Below are 18,207 nucleotides of genomic sequence, written 5' to 3'. Positions count from 1 at the left end.
AGTCATTAAACTCTAACAGAAACAAACATTGAACTAATTGATACCATTGAATTCTTGGTGGTAAAATCACCCGATTGAGTTTTTCATCCGAATTGAATTGAATGCCGTTGAATCTAGTTCAATACATGCAGGGGTGAGTAGTGACGTGGATTCAGCTGCAGTGAATCTGAATTCCCCGCCCAGGAGTGACTGGAGATCAAATCTACTGGTTGTTTCAGCTGCCTTGGTCTCTGTCCCCAGGTCCCCTGCTTCCGGACGCTATGTGCCAGAACCCGACGAGCCACACGCAGCAATGCCATGGTTCCCCAAGAGGTTGAGAACTTGAGCCTGGGTGGCCAGAGAGACTGCATAAGACACACCAAGCCTCCCTCCGCCCATCCCGAGGCATGAGCCAAGTACTGTACATTGTGAGATTGCCCATGCAGTTTTGCTTGCTTTGCATGATGCTAACGCGCAAGTCCAAGTCCAAGTCCAAGTCCCAACGGCTTGGTTAAGAGATTGCCCCGGTTGAAGACGGCGTTGGTGTGTTTTCGATGAAACCCTAGACAGCTTTGTAGAGGGCCCGAGGAAGAGATGCTCGTAAACAGGGCAGGACATGAACCAAGAACGAGAAGGATCGACTCGAGGCCTCCTTCTTTTCTTTTCTCCCACGATCTGATCTTGTTTCCTTCCACTGTTTTCTTTTTATCTGTTTCGACGATTTTCTTCATCCATCATCATCCACTTGTTCTCCATTAACTGTCACTGTTTCATTTCCTTCTATCCACCTTACATCGCGCATTGATTGCACTTGTGTACTCTCATTCACAGCTCGTCCCACTTGATTCAATATCAACCTCAAGATCCATTCTTTGCCGGTTTCACTCGTTGAGTTGTCTCTTCTGTCTCCCTCCCCCCACTTGAATTTGGTTTGAATCTACCTGTAAGCTCCCTCGAGGGGCGGCTTTCCCGTGATCCCCTTCCATATTATCAAAAGGATTCCAGGGCCCGGCATTTCATACGCTTTACCAGCCTTTGCATTGCATTGCTGTGCTGTCGCGTCCCTGGTTTCACCTGTTTTATCTTGCCTCAAGTTAAACAGCATCCCCCTTACTCCTGCTCCTAGTCTGTCGTCCAAGGTTGACACGACAGCTTCCGTTTCGTCATGGCTACCATGTTGAATACAAATTCTCTGCAACCGCCTAAAACTGGCTCATCTCGCTGGTCGAAAGCCCTTCCGGATGTCCCTGGTCCTGACGATCCAAGTTTTTATGACGATTATTATGAGGAACCTTCCCCTCGTCTACCTCCCGCCAAAGAGCTTCCACCACCTCCGCCGCGCTCGACTAGTATAGCCAACGCGAAGCCGTTACCTCCATCACTGCCGCCGTTACATCTGCTTGCGGTTGATTCCCCTCCATCTGGTCCGCCGAAAATGGCTATTCCACGCCGGCCCATTGGGAAGCTGCCTGCAAACCCACCACCACTACCTCAGAAAGAGCCGCAGCAGCCAAACTCATCACAGATTCCCCCGTCACCTTCGGAATCACTATCGAGTATTCTGTCGGCATATTCACGCTCGTCCGGCGAATCCCTTGTCAGGTCGCCTTACGAAGCTAACGACAGTGTTCGTCGGAGTGAGGCAATCTCATCACCGAGCCACCAAGCTCCACCCGCCAACACCAACACTGGCACGTTTATTAGTCCTTCCGCCCAGCAACAACAGCATCATTATCAACAGCAACAACCGCAACAATATGTTGCCCAGAAGCTGCCCGCCAACCACACTCGGCCACCCCCACTTCCCTCTAAGGACACTAAATATCACCTTCCAGCCACGCCTGCTCCTGTTCGAAAACCAGTCCCAGAGAACAAGCTGTCTGAACTGAACTCAGCGTCGTCGCCTTCTTCCCAGCAGCAGCCTCAACCTCAGCTTTGGCGTCGTCGGTCGTCAAAGGCCGAGCGGAGCCTTGAGCTTCCCGACCTGAAGCTTGTTGCTAGCCACGGGTCGACCGCTGCAACGCAGCCAGTTGTCGCACCACCACATGTTCAACAGCAGCTTTCTTCAAACGGACCTAAAATTTCCACAATACCAAACTGGCAGCCTGGCAGCACCAACCCCATAGCTCCTGCTGGTCAGGACTCCCAAACGTCGCCAGCCGCTGAGCAGGTGCCCGACACCCCGACCATGGGGATCAATAGTTCCAAACTGAACCGTCTTAAAGGGAAACTCCATCTTCATCGAAGGGGGAAATCATCGGGTGACACAAGCAAGTCTCCTTCAACGCCACGACCTGGGGCAAATCGCCCTCCCACGCCTGAGTATCAGAAGGAAGATATCAAGACCCCCGTTGTTGATTCTTTTGTTTCGCCTTTGTCGCCCGCTTCATCACCAGAACCCGCTGCGCAGGTGTCTCCAGAAATTCCAACTGACGCCACAAGTATATTTCCTCAGGCACAAACCCAAGAACACCTAAGAAGTACTGGTAGCATCACACGTAAGGCTGTGCAGGTCCCTAGGCTACCGAGCCCTTCGGAGGACAAGCTGGTTTCTGTATCGCCAGAGGCGGCATCGTTACCACCTTCGGTCACCGATTCAAGGGGAAGTCGAGGATCCTCTGGCAGTGACACCGCTGTTCACCAAGTCCAGCCTCCTACGGAAGTTTCAAATCGATTCCCACCACGACATTCATCCGTAAGGTCGAATGCCCCGCCACGACAGTCAGCAGTTGAACACGATCCGAGACTGGTGCCATCCGAGTCTCAGGGACCCCTTTACAGAGGCAGAGATGGTACCCTGTATCCTGAGATGAAGGTACTGCAGGAACCCGACCCGCGCGCGGCCTACTTCCCCAAACAGTCCGAGTCACCTATACCGGAGGGTACCATCTTCAAGGCGCCGCCGCTGAAAAAGTCTCATTTCAATTGCTACCATGGCCATAAGACGATGAACCGCCGGACCAACAGATATTATCCATTGACTTGTCAAACGTGCGACAAGTCGGATGTTGAAGATAGATGGACTTGCAGTTTTTGTCATCTACGAATATGCGAGCACTGCGTCAAGAAGCTTAACAATAGTGGCAATGACCTGCGCCGACTGGTCGGCCACCCACAACTCACATCATAATCGAATCCCCACGGGCGTTGCGACGAAATTGTCTCTTAATATTCTTCCATCATTACCATTTTATCTCAGCGCCACATTAACCGCACTTATTCATGCTCTTTCCTTTGTTACGTATAGATTCTCCTCGCAGGTTTGATCATAGTGACACATTGCATGTATTATATACGAAAAGGTCATGGGAAGGTAGGCCAGGAGGAAAACATAGACAGTATGGGATGATGTCGTTTATCGCGACCTGAACGATACCGCATTTGCTAGCAGCAGCATGTTTACGAGCTCGGGGAATATGGGGAAGATGAGGACATATTGTCCATTTTTGTTGGTATGATCTGGTGATGTCGAAAAGGAAAATGGACTCATGTTTGCTGCTTCGCTGAGGCAATGTGATACTACGGATGTTAATGCGCTGACCTAGAAGGGACAGCTTGATTAGCTACTTATCAATGATGAAAAAATACCTCGATATAAGAAATGAATTGCCGAAGATACAGGCCCAGACTCAACTCGACGAGTATTTAGACTGATATGAATGTGTAATGTTGATGCCCACGAGAGGTGGTCAAAGCAGGACTCGTGTGCACAGATTCTACTATGTGGACTGCTTTTTCACTCCCATGGCCTTTGGTAGTTTAAAACTCAACTAACGCAAGTTCTTATGCAAGAGCAGCATTCCTTGATATCCATGCTTAGGTTTGAATTCAGATAGGTTTTGTCTAATAACTCCACGCGTGCGTTCAAGTTAACTTCCACTGTAACTAGAGGCTCACCAAGTCCGCTAGTGAAGCACCGCCAGCCTCCACCTGGTCCTTGGCTCAGGGTAGCCGTCCACTCACCGTGTTCCGGCTAACGGAAGCTTCCTCAGGGCAGGCCCACTTTCTTACCGTATCGGTAGCCCAAGCGACCCTGATTTCCCCAAGCTTCATCACAATAAACATTCACTTGATACTATCAATCCCGAACCCGTTTAATCCATCGTGCGACAGACTGTGACGGGTATCACTATGTCCACGCTACAACGCTCACGATCCCTTCGAAAACCTGCTTCTTCCACCACAACCACTGCTACTGCTAATGCGAACGCCCCAGACGGTTCACCGAGTCGCCTTCCTGTAAAGCCCTTGACTCGAAGTGCGACGACTTCTAGCAATGCGAGAACATTGAGAAATGGAACAACCACAGGACTCTCCAGGGCGACGTCTGTTCGACAGCCTGCTAAACCAGTAACATCTGAGCCTGCGAAGAGGGAAACTCGATATCCCCCTTCAACCACGACTACAAGACCTCGACCAGCGGTGAGACCGACCTCAGCAGATGGCCCGACTCAAACAACTAGAAAGGCACCTGCCCCTACACATACGCGCGCAAAGAGTACTGCTACTGGCTTGAGAAATGCGCCAGTCTTGAGACCTCCTTCTTCTGGCTCGTCAGCTAGCAGCACCACTACCACAACGACCACCCGTCCTACTCGGTCGTCGACAACTTCCACCAACGAGAAGCTCTCAGGCGCCGCACCACGCCTTCGCCCGGCCTTCTCAACTCTCCAGCAACACTACTCACCAGCCAAGTCGTCTGCGCCCAAACCACTGACATCAACATTCCTCGCTCCGCCATCGCCGTCCAAACTTCCGGCCAACGTCGCTGCATCCGCCGAGACAAGTCGGTTGCAAACCGAGCTTCTGCAACTTCATCTTTTGCATCGAGATGCACCGACCGTTGATGCTACCTGGAGGGCTAGTGCCCAGCGCAAACTTGGGGAGCGATTTTCAGAGCTTGCTAGCGCGAGCAAACAGATCGATGACCAGGAGAAGGCAGAGGTTGAGAGGGAGAACATCCTGGCACTCCGTAAGTGGGCTGTTGGCGGTGGCCTGGAAGAGCGCATACAAATCCTAGATGCAGCCATAGCTGGTCTATGGGCGCTGGAGGAACCCGGTGGTCGTTATGCTAGGGTTGTAAGGCGATTTGAACGATGGGTTGATCGCATGTGCGAAATCGAAGAAGCGAGACGTGCAGGCGGAGCTCTAATTCAGGAGAACGACGTGCTGTTTATTGGCGAACTTGATTCTGCATGGAAGGACGAATGCGCTGGCTTGGTACGACGACTGGATACCATAAAGCGACAGCTCGATCAATTGGGAGATTTTGCCCGTGATGACCAAGAGGGAGAATCCAAAGATCAATCAAGTCTGCAACGCATGGTAGAAGGGTCAAGGGAGCTCGTGCAGGGCATGCTGACTGAACTGGCAGTCATGGACGATATTGAGCGGGATGCGCTTGCGCGTGAAGATGAGTGGATTGAGAGAATGAACCGAGACGACGATGAAATGGAAGATACCCCAAGAGCCGGAGCAGTTTGGAGAGCCGTGTAAGACATTGTTCAAGTTTACAATGTTCCGCGCGCGAGTTTTGGACATCAGATAAACGGCATATCACCTAGATCAGCGACATCATAGCAGATGATGCACTTTCTCCATTTTACATATAGACTCATTTTTAATCATATTTGGGACTGAGCTGCTCTAGCTATGTCAGTTGGCCTCGAAACGAGAACATGACCAGCAGAATGGGCCCTCTATCTCTTGTGCGTACTGGCCTAGATCGATCGGATATCAAGTTAAAACGGACATTGGTAAATCAACCACAATTCTTTCAAACCCTTCTTCTCTAACTCGAAACCATGTTGTTGAAATTTGTTTGGAATTTTTTTTACTTTGGTTTTCGGTGTCATAGCATTTGGGAAATTCCCTACCTCAAAACAAACGCCTCTAAATGATGCCCACGCAAAAACGAAGTATCATCGTTGGGATATAGCAGTCATAAATGGTACTTAGGGGTTCATCGATCAGGACCGGATGCGATATAGAATTGCCGTCTATATCCTTGCCGATTGGGAGATTTGATGCGTCTTATAGTATTTTAAGTCCTCCCAATATCGTGAGGGATGTTAAAAGGAATGATGAATTGGAAGCTGAGCATCCAGCTCCCCTGCGATTTTCGCACGATGCCAGACTCCATCTAGTGCGACAGCACGTTGATGTGGTTTGCATGCTATGGTGAGTCAGGCTCAAGCTCAAAGACTGGGTAGAGGTGCTTGTTATTAAAGCTAGCTTGGGTGATGGTATCAGAGGAAAGCCCTTCGCGGAAAGCTGACGCCCTCGACAGCAGGCTCGTCGACGAACCAACTGCAGCGTTCACCAGTACCCTCGTTGACAAGAGTGCAAGGCAGACCACCGTCGGTATCGAAGATCTGCTTCATGATATCCTTCTTGCCGCCGCCAGTAGCGACGAACGCGACACGAACGGAGTGGTTGACGACTGGAAGAGTGAGGGTGATGCGCTTGGGAGGAGGCTTAGGGGAGTCTTCAATGGGAGCAACCCAGGCGTCGACTTCACGGAGCAGTTCATGGCCAGGGAAAAGAGAGCAGGTGTGTCCGTCGGGTCCGCAGCCGAGGAGGAGGAGGTCGAAGATAGGCAGACGGACCGAGTCGCGGCTGGCGAAGCTGGCAACGAGTGTCTTCTCGTACTGGTCGGCAAGTTCTTGCAGGTCGTTCAAGTGTTCTGTGTCGATGGGGTGCACGGTGGGCTTCTGGTCCTCGGGGATCTTGTCCAGAAGTTCCTTCTTGAGAAGGGCGTAGTTGGAGTCTTCGTGGTCGAGGGGCACAGCGCGCTCATCTGCAAAGAAAATTTCCCAGCGCTTGAAATCGACGACATCGTTGGGGCCCGAAGAGGGGGCCAGGAGGGCTTGGGCGAGCGTCTTGGGGAGCGAACCACCAGATACACCCACTTTGAAAGCGCCGTGCCGGGCGATGCCGGCAGCTTGGCTCTGGATAACATAAGAACGCAGCGCCGGGGCGAGGGCGTCAACGTTGCGAAATGCGAAAAGGTTTGGTTGTGTTTTACCCATGGTGACGTTTGTGGTGCGGGTTTTGAAGCTTGCGGTGAGTTGTGACGATGTGGGAGAGGGAGATGAAAAATGACGGAACAAGGAGAGAGACGAAGAAAGACCGAGGTGCGTGGTTTTCCTACAGCTCTGATTGATCCTTGACACGGGTGAGAGAAGATGTAAGTGTGTCAAGGGTATAAGGTAGGCAGGCAAGGCAATCGACTCAGATAAATTATCAGGATGTTGTTTAAACGTTGTGGGATAATTTGATAATGCTGTAGGTATAGTCTACGAGAGGCGGGGTTCCATGGAAGTCACAGTGGGCCTTTTTTCTGGTTTCTGGTAGGTACGGTAGTATTGGGTACCTACTTCGTCATCGTAGTGGATCAAACTCCCGTTGGTAAATGTCGACCCAGACATGGAGTAAGAGCACTCAAGACGGGGAAAGACCTCCCCACGAGTAGAGTAACTTACTTGCCTGACCGTGGGTGGGCGGAGAGACGGGGTTGGGAGGAGCGAAAACGGTCTCACAATGGCTTCCTTGGTACCTCGAAAGCTTCGATGATAGTTGAGGGCAATCAGAATGATGAAGCTCAGTGGGAGCTTACAGTTAGATCAGTCTCCGGTACAGAAGACGATATGATGAGTGCAGTGGCGTGCTAGACACCTGTAGAGTACTGCACAGCAAGGTACTATGTAGTTAGCTAGGTTAAGTAGGCTTTGACTTTCTGACAATGGCATATCTGAATCGTGTATGGCTGGTTTCTGTTTCTAGATAACGCAGGTCAACCATGGGGCAGTTTAGCCGCGTGGTGTCCCGTTGAGAAAAGCTTATCGGATTGCCGTTTGTTCCCAGTCGTCGTCAAGGTAATAAGAGTTGGCATGGGGATGAGTGAGGAAGGCTAAGTCCTCCTTATGGAATGATTGGACTTGAGCTTGGTTTGGTGGTAGGTCCCGTCTAGGAATATTATCAATGACGAAGGCTGATGAGAAATCGTCATCTAAGTTGCTTGGGAATCTTGGAGAGAGATCTTTAAGCATATTAGATCTGACTTACAGCGGCTTGACATGTGGTCTTAAGTTGCTGACGTGCTACTGAGCCCTACCTAACCTAACTAACCCTTGTCAAAGCAATGGAAGCCAAGCGACCTAAGAGGCAACCAAAGTAGCATCATCATTACCGGGTGGTGACACAGCACAGAGCCAATAGTCAGCCAGACAGCTCCTCGACAGCTCCTCGACAGCTCCGAATCTTGTCGTCGGTTTCGATCGTTTTTGGTACATGGCTAGATATGTGTCGAAGGATCAATTATCTATCCGTGAATACCACAAAAGAAGCACGGGCCAATTGAGCTAGGCAAGACGTCTGGACTCATGCATGGAAGGAACAGGCAGTATAAACGTCCAAATCTGACGTCTTCTCCCTTCATCCTCTGATAAGGATACCCAGGTGTAGGGAGCGTTCCCGTGGCTTGAGGTAGGGTACTGTAGATAGGGTCAATAGTGCGTTCTCAAGCATGTGCTTGTCCGGCTCGGCGGAGCTTTTACTGACGGACGGGTGATTTCATGACGTATGTCCGGCTAAGAGGGCACAGCGTTAGGTTAGCTGGTTTCTCGGCGGGTTTAGGCACGCCGCTAGCCGTTCCGTTGCAAAGCATCGTGGACGGTGGTTGTGCTCTTTAGCTCTTGTCTCATGAGGGAGGGAGGCTGTCAACTTATACCGACTTCACTGATCACCTTGGGCAGAGCATTCATGGGTGAAAGGAGGCATGTCAGTCTTATATCCAGTATCTATGCCCTGTCGTATAATTGATTACCTGCGGTGCTTTCTATTCAGTGTGCATCTCTGTGGGTGTATGTGTGTAAGTCGCTATGAGCTCCATCATGGCCGGGCAGCCCTGGCAGAATTTTCCAGGGCAGATGCCGGCTGGTTAAACCCTCGTCCATCTGGTCCCTGGTCTGCCCCTCCAATGGACCCCTCCAAGATTCTGACCCCTCTAGCCCCTCCATTTATGCAATTCTCAGGTGAATAGATACAGTATCCATGTAGGAAATGGACGTCTCTAGAAGCCTCCAACAGCTTCATTCTCCGTAATCCTCAGGTCACTCGTGAATACCAGAGTCTCATCGAGGAGCATCCGCTCAAACGATATATTCCGCGTCGCCTGATTTGTACCCGAGCTATAGACCATGCTGTCGAAGAAACATTTCAAGACCTCCTCAACTGAGGGGTAACAACAAGTCTCTCAAGATCGTGTAAGAAACGGTGAGTGTATGTGCTTGTTCCTACTACACTCTCATGCATGCAGGGCATTAGCAGGGTCGTTGGCACTCGAATCGACGTCGACTTATGACATGGGCCCGTCAAGTCGGCATCCGAGAATGATGACTTCGAGAATCCGATGTGAAGCTGCACTGCAGCATGTTCTTTATTATTTCAGACTTGATTGGGAAGCAGTTTTGGGAAACGGGCAAGCCTCTTGACCTGCTGCATGCCTATGCAGCCCAGCACAAAAATGTCATTTCTGCGATCGATCTCAAGTTTGCCGTTAGAGGTGCGATTGGTTGCTGTCCTTGGTCATTGGACACTCTAAGAGACCGGCCCGGCGAAGCTGGCTCATCGAAGAAAAGAGCTTGATGAAAGAATAAGAAGAAAAAAAGAACGACACCACTTCGGTTAGTCAATCCGAGAATCAAGTTCCCTACGTAATGATCACACCAGTTTGGATCTGGAGGACCCTTATATTATGGCTCCCTTGACAATATCGAAGCTCTAGCCTTTTCGTATTTGACAGCTGCGAGTCGAGCAAACGTGGGAGGGGTGTGCAGGGGACTTTTTAGCCCACCTGTGGGACGTTCTAGGTTTTTTTTTTCCTTACTCAGTTTGGGGGTTTAAAAATCGAATTGGAGGTTGAAACGGGATGGATGGACCCTGGCGATCAAATCATCAACGGACGTTACTTCTCTGGTGAGTCGTGACCACACCACACACTTCTCAGTTGCACTTTGTTCTCGTGTGACCCGGAACCTTCGCTCCGACATCTAACACCGACCAACATCATTAGCCAACCTTTTGTTTGGCAGTTGGAAATTGCCAAGCCTGTTTTCTTTGTTTTGGCCAACTGCCTTACCTTGCCTATTGAACAATACCCTGTTTTATCTTCGGCAAAAATATCAAGATTCAGGGTCTTGATGGGAAATCATCCTGGACTACCTTACCAAAAAGCCTCCCGTTGCAGAAGACAACTAATATAAACGAATAGCGAATCACCGCGCTCCCCCAAGTTATTTCTCCCTTTCTCGATTCCTTGGCTCCCCGATCCTTGTCTGGTAACCAAACGACTGCCATCGTCACTTCTAGACTTGTCTTTCTTTCTATGCCTCCTCCTTTTTATATGACTGCGATCTCTGCGGATTTAGACCAGAGCTGAACTCTGCTCTACACCCAGGGTCCCGCATTCAATTCTTGGCCTAAATCCATTAGTTCAACTTTTCATTTACTCCTCTTTACCGAAGTCCACTCTTGTGTCAACTTACACAACTCGATGAAAAGACTGGCTTTTGACTTGACGAGTCATCACCTCGACGATCTTGATCCTGACATGGACCCAACAGCCCGGAACGAGCAGCTGCTCGACCGGCGAACACAGCTCACAGAAGGACTTTCTAGCCTACCCTATGACTTGATACTCTACCTCAACCGTGCCGCTATCCACTCGGATCTAGGATATCCGGACCTTGCAGCCGGTGATGCATATCGTGCACTCTTACTAGCCGATGAGGTTCTCAATGAGGGCTTCGAATATCATGAGCAGGCCCTCGAGTCTTTGCAGATGCATACAGCAGTTCCCTTACCCGATGTTCTAGCACATGGGAACCTTCCCCAAGATGAGCTACAGAGCCCCGAAACTGACCTGGAAGTCGAAGACGAGGCAGTCAAACGACTGGCCATATTGGCGCAAGTTCGTGCATATCAGATCCTATCTTTAGGCCTGTTACTTTGTGGATCACTGCAGAGTGCTGCCAGTTTCTGTCAGCGCGGTCTTCAGCTCTCACCATCGAATCAAGAACTACTCGACACCAAGAACAACATTGTCACTGTCGCCCGCAGAAGGCTTCGCCGTGATGACATCGATATTGACTACCCCAATCTCCCCGATCAAGGTCTCGTCCGTCGCGAGGTCTACCCCTGGAATGACCACGAACCTGATCGTTTCGCCCCGGAATCATTGGCTGAACTCAACGAGCGTTTGAGCTCCATGGCACCAAAGTGTGTTGTCGAGGTTGCGACCTTGCCTGTCTTGTTAGAAGGAGCGAGCAGCACCGATGACTATGAAATTATTCCAACATGCAAGCAGCTTGGAGTCTTCGCCAAGGAGGACATCGCCCCCGGTGAGGTTGTGCTGAAGGAATACTCACTTCTCACGGCGAACAATCGTCTGAAGGACTCCATTTGTGACGCATGCAGTTCTGATCTGCCACCACTAGGCAGCGAGAACGAGCCCGTCAGTTGCCCTGAATGCTACGATACGGTGTTCTGCACTCAGTATTGCTTTGATCAAGCCATGGAGAGATATCATCCAGCGGTTTGTGAGAAGGATGTCGATGCAATCGCTAAGGATCCTGATGCATTTGAAGCGGACCAAACACTTTACCTTTTGCTGCTTTCTCGTGTCTTGGCTATTGCTGCTCACGAGGAGGTTAATCCTCTTGATGTTCGAGAGGTCAAGTATATATGGGGTGATTTTGTTCCGACTCGAACCAACGACATCAACGTCTCACCAAATGCTGGCCCGCCTCCTGAGTGGACACTGCCCTTTTCTTTCAAATACAATGTCGAAACACCGCTCCACGTTTTGGAAAAGATGGATATCGATATATACTCTTCGCTCGCTGAGAACGATCTATGGGTTCTCAACACGCTATACGCCAAGTTCAGGGGCACTGCTTCGGCCCGTAAAAACCCTCGGGATGGTCGCCCTGATGTCGCCGCAGTGCACCCGTATTGGTGTCTGGCGAACCATGATTGCGACCCCAACGTCACATGGGAATGGGGTGGCCGCATGGTTCTTGAAGCCAGAAAGGAGCGTGTTGTGGGTGGTCGTCCGGGAGGTATCAAGAAAGGTGAGGAGATTCTCAACCACTATTGCGACGTCAATTTGCCTGTGCAACAACGCCGGGAATGGGCAAGGGGTAGTCTAGGCGGCTGGTGTATGTGCAAACGATGCCGCGATGAGGCTGCCATGGGAGAAGCAAATCATGTTTGAGAATTTCATGCTGTGAATTGGGATTTTATGAAGCATGGAGTGGGTTTTTGTACCTTTCAGGGATAGGTCTAGATAAAATGGGTGGATCGATCATAGCAAGTATGTGCTTTGGATGGGTAGATGAAGTACATTTTTTGAAAGTCTCAAGATACCACAATAAACGAAAGGTTCTTATCATACCAAATGTCCGGCAACTAAAGCCTAGCAGCTCTTTCTCCTTTCTATCAAGCGGCTGATGATACTGACCAAATGGCCATGGATATGTATGGACAACGGATATAATTAAACCAGGGGTCCAGCATTGAACGTGAGCATTTGTTGAAATAGTTTGAATTCTATAGAGGCCATCACAATCGATCAAAATTTGAAAGGCCATCACAATCGATCAAAATTTGAAAGACCCCTCAATCAGCCCAGTGCTTCGTTGCTTGAGTTGCAACACAGTCGCTTCTATTTCTAGGCCGGCACCTTACCTTGGTTGCTCAGGAAGCGGCCGAGGTCCTACGATCTGTCTTCGACCAGCTCCGATACCCACTGACCCCTTATTCTGGCTGTCACCACCTGTATAGCCAGCCCATTGCCCAACATCCCACCGACCACCAATACCACCGCCGATTCCGTCTACACCTTCATTGGAGCGCACCGCCGCAGCAGTCTCTTTCTGTGCCTCTTCCCACTCGCGCTGCCGTTGACGTTCCATCTCCATCTCTCGTTCAAGAAGTGATTTGGAGGCCCACCCACCTGCCTTAGTCTTATTCTGGCTCTGTGCGCGGCGCTGGTCTTCGGCATCGCGCTCGGCTGTGGCGCCCAGTTCGCGTGAATAAGTCGCCTGGGCTGCAGGTGGTGAAGGGGCTGGATTACTTGATAGAAAGCGGTCGGTACGGCTGGGAGCGGCGGGTGTAGGTCTCGAGGAGTATGCGGCGGGATCCGGAAGGGGCCGGCTGCTCGTGTTCTGTGACTTGGCCTGGGGAAGGGCAGTCGGGTCAGGCAAGGGGCGAGGTGACCTTGAGGGTAATACAGGAGCGTTATTTGTTTGAAGGGGTTCTCTGTTGAAAGGAGACCGAGTCCTCAGAACTTCTCGCTCGTCTTTAGACCATGAGTCAGAACGTGTTGGAGGACTGGATACCAGCTTAGGCTTTGGCTTAGGAGTTGGCTTTGTCTCTATGCTTCCTTGACGTTGAGCTCTCACTTGACGCTCTTGCTCATACTCGGCTTCTCGTTGTCGAGCGAGCTCCAACTCTTGCTCCAACTGCTTCACACGGTTCTTGTAGTCATCTTCTGAAGCACCGTCTTGTTGTGATGCTCCTTGGTCGGCTCGGTACTGACTCAGGAACTGCCCCGTCAGCTTAGAATCACCACGATTCTTCACGCTTTTTCGTTCTTCGGCAAGTCGGGCTTCGGCATCTTCCTCCTCCTTGCGCCGTTTCTCTTCTGTCAATTTCCATTGCCGTTCCTCCTCCTCCCATCTGCGCTTCTCTTCTTCGGCAGCCTGCCGCTCCTTTTCTCGGAGTTGTTCTGTTTCCTGCTCCCACCTGAGCTCTTCCTCAACCCGGGCGCGATCCTCCTCTTCAGCTCGCTGCCTCTCCCCTTCTTCCGCTTCACGGTGAGCACGCTCTTCCTCCTCCTTTCGACGGCGCTCCTTCTCAGCGAGAGTTGGCACGCGGGGACCAGCATTGGTGATCTGTCGCCTACCACCAAACGATATACCGAGATTACCTTGGCTAGCGCCCCCCAAGTAACCATACTGTGCAATATTCCAAGCCGGCGCAGTAGTACCTTCGTGCTCCTTTTTGCTCCAGCTGCTAACGGCGCCAGGAGATTCGGGCCCATTCTTCGGGGTAGGGCTCTTGGTAGGACTCCACCGCCCAGAGCCCGAATCACCTGTTCGATGTGGCAGAGCAGCAGAGCGTCCAAAAGCAGGCGACTTGTTGCTCGTAACGGATGCGCCCCTGTCGCGTGTCCCGGTAGGTGTCCTTGAACCTGTTCCTTGTGGAGTAACCGTTTCAGGTCGATTTTTAGGTCCAATCGAGGTGGAAAAGTTTTGAGGATTAGCAGCATGGGCCGCTCTGCTGAATGCGCCGATACATTGAAGTACTTGCGCTGGGTCCTTCTGCTCAAAAAGATCGACAGTAAGGAATGTATCATGTTGGTGGAGGTTCAGTGGTGGAGATTGGCAAGCACGGAGAAATAGCGAGATGTTTTCCATCTGTACGAAAGGCATGGCCGATTGCTTGAACCGAACCCCAGGAGGTGGTAGGGCGAGATTGGCGAGTCTGAGAATCGTGTAAGTCCCGCATTCATGATCGCCAGCCTTAGAGGTGACTTACTTGCATAGAGCAACTCCATCTTTTAGTCCTTCGAGGAGATCGGACGAAGGAAGACTCTCTCCGAGAATATCTTCGATCCATGAACGAGCTTCATTCGCCGCTGCTGGTGTGTATTTCTCAAGGCGCATCTTGCGCAAGTCCTTATCCAGCGACGACACGGACGCCATGATGACGGCTCGCGGATAGGTTCTCGAAATAGCAATTCAACCACTCTGAGGAATGAGGAATTAGATTTGTATCTCGACTGGTACGAGTTGAGATTCAAGCGTTTGCACTGGTAAGCGACGTAGAGAGTACGGTCCTGTCGCAAAAGTCGCACAGCTTCTTGAACGCAGGGAGGGGATGGGTATCGATTCTCAATAGAACAAATGAAGCTGTCTCCAAGTAATTGTCTTGAAGGTCAACTTCCAGGATAGAAATCAAGTGTTGATTGAGAAGAATAGGAAGAGAGAATAGGATGGTCCCGGGTATCCGAGGTAGGTAAGTAAGTATCCAAGGGATTAGCAGCTTGCGTTCAAGCAGGCAAGATTGGGCGGCATGCACCCGATCCCAGCATCCAGCCCACCATGAAATGACGTGGACTGGGAGTTATGAGGTGGCTGGGGTGAGGTGGCTGGTGCATCATGAAAGTGGCTGTGTGTGTGTCATGGATTCAAGACTTCACCAGAACATTTGCGCCCCCCATATCCTTTGGTGACATTCAAGGTCACAAATTGAAACAAAAGAAGCCCATGGCCACAAATCAGATTGGGCCTGTTGCGCGGGCCTGGTACAAGTGGAAAGCTCTCCGCTTGCCATGGCGCAAGCGCTTCCTCGTGGGTTTGTTTTTAATCTTCCCTCCACCACTCTCCTCCCACTTACATGCCACCAGGTTACGACCTTCAAGGTAACACGTACTGGGAATTTCGACTCACGAGAGGCGCTGAGAGTAATGAGCGCTGGCGAAGAATTGTTAAATACCCGCGATCAACACACTACTCTTCCGTAAAGGTCAGCCCACAATGGCACCAATGGCTACGGCATACACGAGAAGAACCTCCAAGCATCGAGGAACAACACAGCGATGTTTTGCGCCGGGTGAGGATGCAGAAGCTTGCTGCTGAGGCGGATGCTCGATGGGAGGCCAAACCGCGAGTTATGGAGGCGCCACAGGCTGCGCCGGCACCGTTGCTTTCACCGGCGAAGGCTAGTCCTTTACAACAAGACGCCAGGAGTGGTGAGCAGACTGACACGGGCGCAAAAAAGACCAAAGAAGAGGCTGAAAAGAAGGATGATCCTTGGGCTACGGCCAAGGCTAGAGCACCAGGCGAGACATGGCAACCAACTTCTTGGAGTCCTACAGCAGCCAAGAAACGTTGAGCAATAGAGCTTCAGTTAAAGTACTGACCGGCTCAACTGGTCCAGCAAGCCATGATTACCATATCAAATGTAGCAACAATGTACAAGAGTCGCGGAAAGAGACGAAACAGATTCAACGGCAGAATCTTGGGTATCATCATTCATTACGGCATTATGTTCATGCACTGGATAGTCTATAATATGTACGTTACCACCAGAAAACCAATAAGAACCATCGCCCCATTAACCGTCTCATGACTCCGCTTCCTGAGAAGCTTTTAAAACTTCCAAAAGCAACCGAATTCTTTCACCTGAATTAGTCAGGATCTCTTGCGCAAGAGCGTCGGCTTCATCACCCTTAACTTTCCCAGTACGCCTCTTCTTTGCTTTTGCTTCTCGAGCTTTGATGCCCTTCTCAACAGCCTCTTCAAACTCTTCAGAATAGACCATTAGATCGCATGCCCAAAGAAGTTGTATAGCGTCTTCAACGACTAGGGACAATTTCGCGTTGTCTTCCAGAGCTACGGTATTCGCCGGATGAGGGACAAAACACTGTTCTAACATTGACAAGGTCAAACTTCCCTCTGCGTCACCTTCTGGGTCGACCTTTGAAGGATCTTTGTACGATGATGGTAGTAATAAATCGAATAATTCTTTGGTGATGGTAATATGTGCTTCAGATAGAAGGGGATTTGGTCTCTGGCATGCAAAAAGAGTAAACATAGGGAGTGGGAGAAGTTTGAGGGAGGCAGTGTACTCCTCATATAAACGATGAAGCTCGGAAGGCTTTCGGAGTGACCATGTCACCGCAGAAAGTAATCTGAACAGACGAAGGCGTATGTCGACAGACTCGACCAGCCCTTGCGAGTGTACACTTGCTGCGCCGAGTTTTCGCGTGTCCTTAGGCTTTTGAGGCGTTGGTGGTTCAGAAACTCCCGAAGAGATTGATTCATCATCAAAGTAGTCCCCAAATTTGTCGTTTTCCAGGTCCAGCACCTGTTCCCGCTTTCGTTTGTTAGACGTCTTGCTCGGGCCTCTGGGTTCCTTATCAAAAACCTCGCGGAAGGCAGACGACGATATCTCGCCTCCATCGGCAAATATGGCTTTGACAAATCCTTTAGCTCCATTTTGTCGCCCGTTTTGTTGCTCCATATACATGACAATGATGGATTCATTGCGTGATGTACGGGGTAGCTCGCTCTCTGGGCCATTGGCTAATTGCGCCTCCTTGTCGCATCGCTCGCGCTCGTTCCAGTCGGCCTCCAAGACATCCAACATCAACTCTAGCCAGGCTTTCCAGTATTGCCATCGCTTCGGATATAACGTGCTGCAGTTGAATGCCCAACCAATGGTTGACCAAAAGTCTTGTCCACGGTTCCATATGCTACCGTCGTTGGCAAGTTTGCCTCGAAGTCGTTCGTCGTCGCCATTTGATTCCGTGTCTGATATATCGCTATCGTTTCCCTGTCCATATTGATCCCAGCGGCGACCTGAGCGTGGTGTAGAGCTGAATTGGAAGGCTGTTCTGAGATCGGCATTAATGGGACCGGCAACTAGAAGAATATTGCGCAAATAGTCGAGAGCCTGTGAGGCAACGTCAAGCTGGTCTTTCTTCTCCGCACGGGTGGTGTGGAGAGGATGAATAACAAGAGTATTTAATAGAGCGAGATGGCTTGGAGGAGGGACAAGGACGTGCTTCTTCGAAGGAGTGTGCTTGGATATGCCAGAGGCGGCAATGCTGTTGAGGAGATTGATCGCGGAACCATCTATCGAGCTGTAAGTGTAAGTTACCATTAAGAGGAGCGAGCACCAGCATACACAGTTGCTCTTCGAGTAAAATCTGGCAATGCGCCTTCAAGTCGCGGGGCAGTTGTCGCGCATCGCGATAGGGACATGGGTTCTCATGAACGGGGCTACTGGCGGCCGTGGATTTATCAAGCGTAGCATCATGCGCCGTCACAAAAGATGACGGCGACGAGAGATTCGAAGAAGACGAGGCTGTTGCCATTTCGTGTTTAGAGTCCAAGACATTCGTGAGTTTATAGGTGAGGATTAATAGAACATGGGGAAGGAAACGAGATGAACCGGTTGAGAAGGAAGCGAGCATCAATTTACACGAGTTGAGATCGCGAAGCGCGACAAGCGCGTGTGCTATTAGAGGAACCTGCCGATTTGGAGGGGCGGTACCTGAACTTAGAAGTCAGGGGGGGCTCGCACTGGCCTGGCCGGTGACGCCATTACCTGGAACGAATCTACGGTTGTCTGCCCTCAGGGAGTAAGAAAACT

At 50.7% G+C, this 18,207-nt stretch overlaps 7 protein-coding genes across 9 annotated transcripts; 4 read left to right on the top strand and 3 right to left on the bottom strand.

Moving 5' to 3' along the window:
• Positions 1 to 317: 317 nt before the first annotated feature.
• On the top strand, positions 318 to 3,651 carry FOIG_03065 (uncharacterized protein). Its single transcript, XM_031200700.1, has 2 exons — positions 318 to 407; positions 465 to 3,651. Exon 2 carries the CDS (start codon positions 1,145 to 1,147, stop codon positions 3,107 to 3,109), a length of 1,965 nt encoding a protein of 654 aa, XP_031070468.1. The 5' UTR covers positions 318 to 407; positions 465 to 1,144; the 3' UTR covers positions 3,110 to 3,651.
• Positions 3,652 to 3,991: 340 nt separating this feature from the next.
• Positions 3,992 to 6,016, top strand: FOIG_03064 (uncharacterized protein). The gene has a single exon (XM_031200699.1). The coding sequence runs from the start codon at positions 4,111 to 4,113 to the stop codon at positions 5,473 to 5,475; it is 1,365 nt and encodes a 454-aa protein (XP_031070467.1). The 5' UTR covers positions 3,992 to 4,110; the 3' UTR covers positions 5,476 to 6,016.
• FOIG_03063 (6-phosphogluconolactonase) lies at positions 5,503 to 12,458 on the bottom strand. 2 transcript variants are annotated; one of them, XM_031200697.1, is made up of 2 exons: positions 8,542 to 12,458; positions 5,503 to 8,474 (listed from the first exon to the last, which is right to left on the bottom strand). In XM_031200697.1, exon 2 carries the CDS (start codon positions 7,008 to 7,010, stop codon positions 6,228 to 6,230), a length of 783 nt encoding a protein of 260 aa, XP_031070465.1. In that variant the 5' UTR covers positions 7,011 to 8,474; positions 8,542 to 12,458; the 3' UTR covers positions 5,503 to 6,227. The 2 variants fall into 2 exon arrangements, with proteins under 2 accessions (XP_031070465.1, XP_031070466.1); XM_031200698.1 differs by having other exon boundaries at positions 5,503 to 7,972; positions 8,047 to 9,866.
• On the top strand, positions 7,834 to 13,240 carry FOIG_03062 (uncharacterized protein). 2 transcript variants are annotated; one of them, XM_031200696.1, is made up of 2 exons: positions 7,834 to 12,599; positions 12,628 to 13,240. In XM_031200696.1, exon 1 carries the CDS (start codon positions 10,535 to 10,537, stop codon positions 12,254 to 12,256), a length of 1,722 nt encoding a protein of 573 aa, XP_031070464.1. In that variant the 5' UTR covers positions 7,834 to 10,534; the 3' UTR covers positions 12,257 to 12,599; positions 12,628 to 13,240. The 2 variants fall into 2 exon arrangements, with proteins under 2 accessions (XP_031070464.1, XP_031070463.1); XM_031200695.1 differs by having other exon boundaries at positions 7,834 to 12,627; positions 12,656 to 13,240.
• FOIG_03061 (uncharacterized protein) lies at positions 12,624 to 15,127 on the bottom strand. The gene is made up of 2 exons (XM_031200694.1): positions 14,584 to 15,127; positions 12,624 to 14,529 (listed from the first exon to the last, which is right to left on the bottom strand). The coding sequence occupies exons 1-2, from the start codon at positions 14,748 to 14,750 to the stop codon at positions 12,726 to 12,728; spliced, it is 1,971 nt and encodes a 656-aa protein (XP_031070462.1). The 5' UTR covers positions 14,751 to 15,127; the 3' UTR covers positions 12,624 to 12,725.
• A 78-nt stretch (positions 15,128 to 15,205) lies between these two features.
• FOIG_03060 (uncharacterized protein) lies at positions 15,206 to 17,709 on the top strand (the record flags this gene model as incomplete). Its single annotated transcript, XM_031200693.1, has 2 exons — positions 15,206 to 15,402; positions 15,455 to 17,709. Coding segments are annotated over 2 exons (685 nt in total), but the record flags the coding sequence as incomplete, so codon positions are not given.
• FOIG_03059 (uncharacterized protein) lies at positions 15,917 to 18,065 on the bottom strand. Its single transcript, XM_031200692.1, has 2 exons — positions 17,740 to 18,065; positions 15,917 to 17,687 (listed from the first exon to the last, which is right to left on the bottom strand). The coding sequence occupies exons 1-2, from the start codon at positions 18,026 to 18,028 to the stop codon at positions 16,174 to 16,176; spliced, it is 1,803 nt and encodes a 600-aa protein (XP_031070460.1). The 5' UTR covers positions 18,029 to 18,065; the 3' UTR covers positions 15,917 to 16,173.
• Positions 18,066 to 18,207: the final 142 nt, after the last annotated feature.

Source organism: Fusarium odoratissimum, assembly GCF_000260195.1.
Source record: "Fusarium odoratissimum NRRL 54006 unplaced genomic scaffold supercont1.3, whole genome shotgun sequence".
NCBI lineage: Eukaryota > Fungi > Ascomycota > Sordariomycetes > Hypocreales > Nectriaceae > Fusarium > Fusarium odoratissimum.
This window is presented reverse-complemented; position numbering and strand designations above follow the sequence as displayed.

Bases quoted from the DNA above. Each gene is read 5' to 3' on its own strand.
- FOIG_03065 (XM_031200700.1), top strand. From the start codon at position 1,145: ATGGCTACCATGTTGAATACAAATTCTCTGCAACCGCCTAAAACTGGC.
- FOIG_03064 (XM_031200699.1), top strand. From the start codon at position 4,111: ATGTCCACGCTACAACGCTCACGATCCCTTCGAAAACCTGCTTCTTCC.
- FOIG_03063 (XM_031200697.1), bottom strand. From the start codon at position 7,010: ATGGGTAAAACACAACCAAACCTTTTCGCATTTCGCAACGTTGACGCC.
- FOIG_03062 (XM_031200696.1), top strand. From the start codon at position 10,535: ATGAAAAGACTGGCTTTTGACTTGACGAGTCATCACCTCGACGATCTT.
- FOIG_03061 (XM_031200694.1), bottom strand. From the start codon at position 14,750: ATGGCGTCCGTGTCGTCGCTGGATAAGGACTTGCGCAAGATGCGCCTT. The intron at 14,530-14,583 runs GTAAGTCACCTC...CACGATTCTCAG, and splicing joins GATGGAGTTGCTCTATGCAA to ACTCGCCAATCTCGCCCTAC.
- FOIG_03059 (XM_031200692.1), bottom strand. From the start codon at position 18,028: ATGCTCGCTTCCTTCTCAACCGGTTCATCTCGTTTCCTTCCCCATGTT. The intron at 17,688-17,739 runs GTATGCTGGTGC...ACAGCTCGATAG, and splicing joins TTTACTCGAAGAGCAACTGT to ATGGTTCCGCGATCAATCTC.